This window comes from Hesperophylax consimilis, unplaced genomic scaffold (genome assembly GCF_061612785.1).
Source record: "Hesperophylax consimilis isolate HC1 unplaced genomic scaffold, BYU_Hcon_1.0 scaffold_36, whole genome shotgun sequence".
In the NCBI taxonomy this organism is placed as follows: Eukaryota; Metazoa; Arthropoda; class Insecta; order Trichoptera; family Limnephilidae; genus Hesperophylax; species Hesperophylax consimilis.
Genome location: NW_028301266.1, coordinates 1724572 through 1733273, shown reverse-complemented (window position 1 = coordinate 1733273; position 8702 = coordinate 1724572). Strand labels below are relative to the sequence as shown.

Here is an 8702-nt window from a genome sequence, read left to right as displayed (position 1 = left end):
ATCAAGTAAAATTTAATACACCTTACCAATTGTATCATCACCGAGCATTTCTAAAAATAAAAAATTATTAAATGTATAAGAATAATATCGCGATTTCCACAATCATCCTCACTATGGTTTACTGTTCTGAGGCGGCATGTTGTAGTTTTTGAAATGATTATCTAAATGTCTTTACATTGTATTAATCATGTTTGCAAGTTATTATAGCAAGTTATTGTTTGTCAGTATTATTGATTATGACTTAGTTCTCTCCGACATGTTTCATTTAAGTATACTAGATAGCTGATTTGTTAGGGAATTATACAGTTTTGCACCATGAAATTTAATATTTCTCTATCCAAAAGATGTATTGAAATAAGTTATTACTCCGAATTTTCGATTTTTTCTCTGGTTTAGTATTTATGTTGAGCAGCGGGATTTGATGATATTTTAAATTAAAGCTTTTGTGGATTGAAAATTAAAGATATTTCATATGTAGAAGTTCTAACCAGTACGTTTAGAATTGTCTTAAGCGTAAACTTCTTTTTGGGCTATGTTGAGCAGCTCTAAGTGAGTGATCAAGGCAGGTCTCTATTCATTGATCCGTAGACTTTCATTGGCTCCAATTCCAAGATATTTCATGTTTATATTAAGTGTGTTATAGTAGGACAGAGGCATGCTAAAACTTGATAACGTACGTCCTCGTACGATTGATTCATCAGAATTCAAGTAATACGGGAGTTTAGTCATCCGTCCAATCCCCTATGGATGTTTGGAAAGGTTATGTTTCATATGAGTCTTCATATGGTTCGTCAGCTGGCTTTTTTGAACAGTTGCACTCGGAATATGAAAAAAGTTTTCTCCACTGTATATCAGCGTTTATTTCTTCAAACTTCCTTTTGGAGACCATGGATAGTTTAACTAAAGGTTACTCTCCAGAGTGATTCAGAATGTGATTCGTCAGAATACTTTTTTGAGAAAATGAATTGTTGCACAAAGAACATGAAAAAAGTTTTTCTCCAGTGTGAGTGAGCATGTGTTTCGTCAGGTTGCTCTTTTGAGAAAATGAATTGTTGCACATAGAACATGAAAAAGGTTTTTCTCCAGTGTGAGTCAGCATGTGGCACGTCAGATTGCTCTTTTGAGAAAATGAATTGTTGCACAAAGAACATGAAAAAGGTTTTTCTCGAGTGTGAGTGAGCATGTGTTTCGTCAGGTTGCCCTTTTGAGAAAATGAATTAATGCACATAGAACATGAAAAAGGTTTTTCTCCAGTGTGAGTCAGCATGTGGCTCATCAGACTGCTCTTTTGAGAAAATAATTTGTTGCACATAGAACATGAAAAAGGTTTTTCTCCAGTGTGAGTCAGCATGTGTAGCGTCAAACTCCCCTTTATAGTACACGAATAGTTGCACTCTGAGCATTTAAAAGGTTTTTCTCCATAGTGGGTTCGCATGTGTACCGTCAAATGTCCTTTTCGAGTACACGAATAGTTGCACTCAGAGCATTTAAAAGGTTTTTCTCCAGTGTGAGTCAGCACGTGGCACGTCAGACTGCTCTTTTGAGAAAATGACTTGTTGCACAAAGAACATGAAAAAGGTTTTTCTCCAGTGTGAGTCAGCATGTGGCACGTCAGACTGCTCTTTTGAGAAAACGAACTGTTGCACAAAGAACATGAAAAAGGTTTTTCTCCAGTGTGAGTCAGCATGTGACACGTCAGATTGCTCTTTTGAGAAAATGAATTGTTGCACAAAGAACATGAAAAAGGTTTTTCTCCAGTGTGAGTGAGCATGTGGCACGTCAGATTGCTCTTTTGAGAAAATGAATTGTTGCACAAAGAACATGAAAAAGGTTTTTCTCCAGTATGAGTGAGCATGTGGCACGTCAGATTGCTCTTTTGAGAAAATGAATTGTTGCACAAAGAACATGTAAGAGGTTTTTCTCCAGTGTGAGTCAGCATGTGGCTCTTCAAATATTTCTTACGGAAAGATGAATAGTTGCACTCCGAACATTTAAAAGACTTTTCTCCACTGTGAGTCAGAATGTGGCTGGTCAAATAATTCTTTTGAGAGCATGAATAGTTGCACACAGAACATAAAAAAGGTTTTTCACCGATGTGGGTCAACATGTGCCTCTTCAGAAGGCCCTTAAGAGAAGCCGTATAATTGCACTCAGAACATGAAAAAGGTTTTTCGCCACTGTAAGACAGCATGTGGCTCGTCAAATTTCCCTTTTGAGAATATGAATAGTAGCACTCCGTGGTTTCCACTGGTTGTGTCTTCAGATCTGACGATAATTAAAAAAAAGGATTAATAGTTGGCTTCATGTGACTTATTATTTTCGTGTGTTACTAAGTGCAGAAAAGCATTCCAAATTCACATAAAAGTAAAAAAATAGGTTCCCACAGGAACAGGTGACTAATTTGTGCTTTGCACTTATGTATACTTTTGAATTGAAATGCCGAGTTGAATATGGATTTACTTTATAAATTTTTTTTAAGATATAGTGTTTTAAATGTAATGTAAACAAATAAAAATTATAATTCAATTATTACAAAAACTATTAATAGATTATAGTTTTTAGCTACAGAAAATATTCATTCAAATTCATCTTTAAATATCTCATCAGTATTTTCAGACGTGTTGCAGCAGAATATACCATATCAGAGGCCGCATATAATAGAACACTCCAATACTGCACGGTTGTTTTTTTCAGGAATTTATGTAAATACGGAAAATCATTGCGACAAGTGTTTATTATTATTTCCCTTTATTTATGTATTGTAAGCTGTCAGAATTAACTACGAAATTACAGGTTTTAAACAAAATATTAGGTAGCTGAATCGTCGTCTTGCTCCCTACATGCTGGGTTGGTTTTCTTTTTACAGAACTAGCGAGCTTCTGCAGCAACCTAATCAAAACACTTGACCATTTAAATTTCACTTTTGCGCTCCATTCGCGTATTTATGTTTTGCAATAATTATAAGCTTAGCATCAAAAACATCCTTTTTGACAGTAAATTTTAATTTTTTCTTACTGCCTTAGAAATGTAATAAAAATAACGGCATATATTATTTTTAAAGTATTTTTTCGTTGACCTTAAAATAATCAGCATTCTGGTTTTTTGTTTTGATTAACTGGACTACCAAGAAGGAAAAACATTTTACCTGCTGTCTTGGCAGTCCTTTCAACGCGTTCTAAGCACTCCTTATTAACATCCGGCAGGTCTAAGTCAATGTTTGTACATTTAAATCCCCCTTCATCTTCTTCTCGGGGTCCAAGCTCCGCCTTGATGGTAACAGATTCTATATTAAAGCAACCTGAAAAACAATACAACAAAGTATATTTACCGTAAATCTACCAAAAAAACATGTTTTTAATTAAAATTAAAATAAAATATTTTCGACAAAACATAAAATTGATTGACCACACAGGAGCAAGAAAAAGGTGAACAGACTTTAAGCTTAATTTAAGATACAAAGATGTCAGATGTCACTTCAAGAACCGATCTTTCAAGAAGGAAAGCCATTTACTCTTGACTCAGAACACGGTTTTGTTGTCAAAAGTTAAAAAAGTGCTCAAGTTTAACAAAGATATATTTAAAAGTAAATGCGTCCTGTCCTGCACGACATTTCGAAACGGACATGGATTCCGAACATCTGAATTTAACATTCTACATTAATACGTATGCAATGCAACTAACTGTCTGTCTGAGTACTCTCCGCATATTCCAAACATTCCTTCTTTATATCGGGAAGGTCGACATCTATATCCGTACACGGTATTTCATCTCCGCCTTCTTCCTGGGGCCCTGGTTCCGTCTTGATGGAAACAGTCTCTTGATTTGGTAGATCCATGGCACTGCTGTGGTAGCGTTTGGAAATTGGTTCCAGCCCAAACAAATATACCTAAAACAGAACATAGTTGTGACGGAACCCTACTTTGTATGTGCTTTTAACATTTGGTTTCGCTTGTAATATTCTGTAAAAACAGTGAAATACTATACATAACCCATTATTGTAAATTACGATATAATTACGTTTGTTCCTTAACCTTGAAGTTAAAACATAGGAAAAGGTTGAAAAAGTCGTCGTCAATAGTCAGATAACTCTATATTTATAAATAAATCGGTATTACCGTTCTGCTTTGGGTACCGATTGGCGTAAGTTAAACTAGGAAGTTTTAGACATTTGAGCATGTCATAAGAACAGTGGTCGCTTCCAAAATGAATAGCAATGAAAATAAGAATTATCACTAACTAACTAAAATTGAGAATAAATCTTAAACTGTCACTCTATAGTTATCCATAGATAAAAAAAAATTCTAAATGTCATCATCGGTATTGTACCTTTTCTTCAATATATAAAACCGGGGCAGGTTGTTACATTTAATAGTAAATAATGGCTAACACTAGAGGAAAGGGTGCTAACATTGAACCTGAAGAAAAATTCAGCATAGAAAAAATTATACTGATTTTCGAAAACAAATTAGATGCTATGAAAAAAGAAATTATTTCAAAAATTGAGAAGCAACAACAGGACACCCAAAAAAGCATGGAATTTATGAGTAGTCAATACGATAATTTGATTAAAAAACTAGTGATAACAATCCTACAAAACAAAAAAATTGAAAATGAATTTATAAACCTGAAAAAAGAGTACCAGGAGAAAAATACTATAATTAAACAATTAGAAATAAAAATTTCAGATATGAAGTACAAAACCCGCTCTAATTATATTGAAATTGCAGGCATTCCACAAAAGAATGGGGAACAGCAAATTGAAGTGGTTAAAAAAGTGGCAGCGGCGGCAGGAGTGAACCTAAAATACGGCGAAATTATAGAGGTAAAAAGGATACCTGATAGGCGAAACAATGCACCACCTAAAATACAAGTGCAATTTTCAGATAAATTGACTAGAGAAAAGCTTATCGCAAATAGAAAAAACATCAATAATTATGCTGCGATCAAAGATATTTCAACTGAAACAATATACATAGCTGAAGAACTGAGCTCTTACCATGAGGAACTTCTTTGGAAAACCAAACAAATCTCAAAAGAAAAAAAACTATTCATACGTCTGGCACAAAGAGGGAAAAATAATGGCAAGAAGAAACGCAAACGAAAAAATAATTTACGTTAAACATATAGACGATTTGAAAAACATCATATAAATAAAATGGCTCATAATAACAATTATTACAAAAATAAAAAATGGCTGACACTACATTAACCACGGAACCTAGTGCAAAAAGAGCAAACTTACCTAACCTATCAACAATGAACAAAATTTTTAACATACTGCATCAAAATATTAGAAGCATAAACAAAAACTTTGACGAGCTACAAATATTAATTAAAAGTTTAAATTTAACCTTGTAACCAGATTATAAGGTGAAGGGCACGTTGCGCGCCGATTCTCTCAGGTTGAGTGGTAACATAAGTGTAGAGAATAAAAGAAAGGAGGAAATGATTCCAAAATACAACATTTATTTCTACATCTTTTAAATAACATAAGAACTCTTTAATTAATAGCAAATATCTCAGGCTTGTGCATCAGCCGAAGTTTGAATGCACGATTGGAAATTAAAGTTACATTGAGAGTGACAAAAAGATGGTGACATTTAAAATTTAACTAACCTGATGAATGGTAATAAGGGGCGCCAAGCAGTGCCATCGGCAAAGCTAATATTTATGTGTAGTACGATGGATGACCAAAGGCAAATTACTAAACTGCATCGTCATCATTGCTCGTAAATTATGTCGTGTCGGCTCATGGGGTGGCTCGTGTCTTTCTGTTCCACAACGCTCTGGAACCGCTGCCTGTTGAATACTGACGGCTCGAGGTGGCCGTGCTGACCGCAAGTCCGTCCGTATCATGTTGTGGCGAAGTTGCCCTCCTTTAAAACAGCCGTAAAACAGAGATGGGCACTGATTATTTCTGTGACTCTGTAGCGGGCAGGAAATAACTGCTTCAATGCCCCCTCAGCCAAAGGACTTATGGCAATAAGTCTGAGGTTCGCCTGACACCTCCTGACAAAATCGATTCACCCTCCAGCAGCAGAAATATGTAGTGCGGTCTTGGCGGGTAGTAAGAGTCTTCAGAATTGAAAAAGTTCCGTTTTCAAAAATGTTCATGAAGTTCAGCATGGTCTGGAACGTTTGAACCCCGAGGAAGGCAGCCTTGGAATGGTTAAAGTTCTGATGTGAAATTTCAGTATCCAGAGTGATGGCCAGCAGATGACGAAGAACGAATGTGCTCCAGGTAATAACAGTTGGACGCAGCATAGATATGAAGATGGAAGCGTAAGGTCCGGAAGTCTTCAGTTGACCCAGCATGGAGATGACGAGAGAAGAGTGAGGTCCGGATGTCTTCAGTTGACGTAGTACGGAGAAGTTTTCTTGATGATTGAAGAAGTCTAATCCTAACCAACCCTTGGTCACCGTTGAAATTTAAAAAAAAAACAGAAATATTGAGCAAATTGGCAGGCCCTTATCAAAGAAAGAGTGTACATCAAAGAAGCATTGTTCTAAACACAAAAGATTTAGATTCACTAAAACATTTAAAAACTTTAGCAAGACTATGTTGTAAAAATTTTTTTAAAAAGATTTTTACAAACTGTGTTGTAAAAAAAAAGTTATCTCAGAATTGTGCTTTGACAATAGTAAAAATAAATAAAAAGGTCAAAAAACCTATAATAGTTAAACGTCATGATGACTGCTATAATGATAATAAATAAGTAAAAACAATTTTCATAAACGAAAAATTTTAAATTGAAAATGAATTATGCAAATATATCACAGCATATCAAATGAATGATGTTAATAATTAAACCAAAAGCAATGGTAATTAAAAGTTTTACACTACTTGACAATAGATGGCAGTAGAGTAGAAGTGAAAATTAAATAGAAAATCAATATCAATAAATCTTCTTGTTAAAAAAAAATTCAATAAGTATACAGAAGGTATATAGAAATTAATCTAATAATTCATTTCATTTTCACGCACATATTCCTCCGTCACGGAGCGAACCAGTCAGAGACTGAGGAATACCGTTGAAAATCGACGAAACAAAACACAAAACATGAAACACGTAAACATATACATGACATAATAAATAAACACTAACAGTCTTACTCATAATGAAATCCCTAATACGAAGATAATACCCCGTATTAGCTATACAAGGGTGGGGGCCTATACTGGTCAGATTAAAATTTTTTACTCATAATCATAAATTTTCCCAATATAGCTCGACGGCTGGATTATGGAATATGATTTTTTTACAGTAGCAACACTTGAAAAATTTGGCATTTCGCGGCGTGTTGCCAACTTCACGTTTATTCATATGTCAAAAAAGTAATCCAAGAGTTGGTTTGTTTATCTTTGAATAACCTAAAAATGGATAATGTTGAAATTAATTTGGAGGAAGAATTAAAAAGGTGCAAGCGTAACAAAAATTGGGGTGACGTTGAAAAGGTTTGTTAACTTTTATCTTGGCTCTAATGTTTTGTTTACTTGTTTGAAATTAGTGTAAGTATAATGATTGTTTTCCTTGTAGGCCTTGTTGAAGGACTGTGTGGCTGAACACGTGAGGGCTGTAGAGAATAAAAACTCGGACAGTAACACCCTAATTGCCAAGAGGGAAGCTTGGAAGCTTGTTTTATTAAAGTAAGTATACCTCCATAATATATCCGCATTGTTAACTTTTCTACAGATTAAACTTTAAGTTTGTCGCTTCGTAGCTTTGACATCCATTTCAAATGTAAAGGTGTGCATACCACATAATTAATAGCACACTATTTTTCAGATTTAACACACTAAGTGACCAAAAAAGAGATATGGGTCAGATACAAGCTCAATGGAAGATGCTCAAATTGGCTTGTAAGAGCCAATTAAGCCGGTATAGGAGGGAAGTGATGGCAACAGGTGGAGGTCCCCAACCACCAAGTCCTTCGCAGGATATTCTCTCGATGGTGGATTTGTTACCACATGAATTCGTAACGGACAAAAATGTTGATGATAGCGATTCAACATTTAAAGCAAAGGTAAATATCTTTTTATCGAAGGAAGCAAATACTTTGTGGTGTGACATTATATATTAAATGGAAAAACACACTTTTTATATGAATTAATATTTAACAGCCAACCAGCATTTTTTTTTTCAAAAGATAAGTTGATAGTAATATTATTGAAATATTGATGGTTCTGTCTATATTTAAACTCATGTAAATCGTGCTTTAATTGTGGGAGTTATATTGGTAATTGTGTTTTATTATTACAGATGAATTTTCCTACATCAACCCCTCACTCCACACTGCCACACTCTGTTCCCAATAGGAAGTTGTCTTTTGAGGTAATATACCTAAACCTACTTAAATGATCAGCGCAACAATGAGTGCTAACTATTTGCAATATTTAAAGCAGTAACTTTTCAGTTGGACATAATCTTTTGTTTATATCAACAGGAAACAAGTGAAGCTGATTCACCACCACCGCCACTATCACCACAAGCATACACCATCCAGCATGTCCCGCTGCACGCTTGCCCTCCACCTCCACCTCGGAGGCGACCATGCCATAAAGTAAGTATTTCTTCACACCACATTTTTGTTTGCTCAACTGACTTTATTGTCGTACCAAAACTGAAAGTTTACTAAGAAAAACAATAACTCATATATGAATATTAATTTTTTTTTGTATAAAATGCACGATAATTAAGAGA

The 8702-nt window shown here is 34.8% G+C and overlaps 1 protein-coding gene across 1 annotated transcript; it reads right to left on the bottom strand.

The window, feature by feature from the left end:
• Positions 1-721: 721 nt before the first annotated feature.
• LOC149409123 (uncharacterized) lies at positions 722-3835 on the bottom strand. Its single transcript, XM_089650158.1, has 4 exons — positions 3682-3835; positions 3146-3298; positions 1963-2265; positions 722-741 (listed from the first exon to the last, which is right to left on the bottom strand). The coding sequence occupies exons 1-4, from the start codon at positions 3833-3835 to the stop codon at positions 722-724; spliced, it is 630 nt and encodes a 209-aa protein (XP_089506284.1).
• Between the last annotated feature and the right edge of the window lie 4867 nt (positions 3836-8702).

What these genes read in the sequence shown, in the direction of transcription:
- LOC149409123 (XM_089650158.1), bottom strand. Translation starts at nt 3,835, where the DNA reads ATGGATCTACCAAATCAAGAGACTGTTTCCATCAAGACGGAACCAGGG. An exon ending in GGAGAGTACTCAGACAGACA is followed by an intron (nt 3,299 to 3,681) that starts GTTAGTTGCATT and finishes ATTGTTTTTCAG; the next exon opens with GTTGCTTTAATATAGAATCT. An exon ending in AAGGACTGCCAAGACAGCAG is followed by an intron (nt 2,266 to 3,145) that starts GTAAAATGTTTT and finishes AATTATCGTCAG; the next exon opens with ATCTGAAGACACAACCAGTG.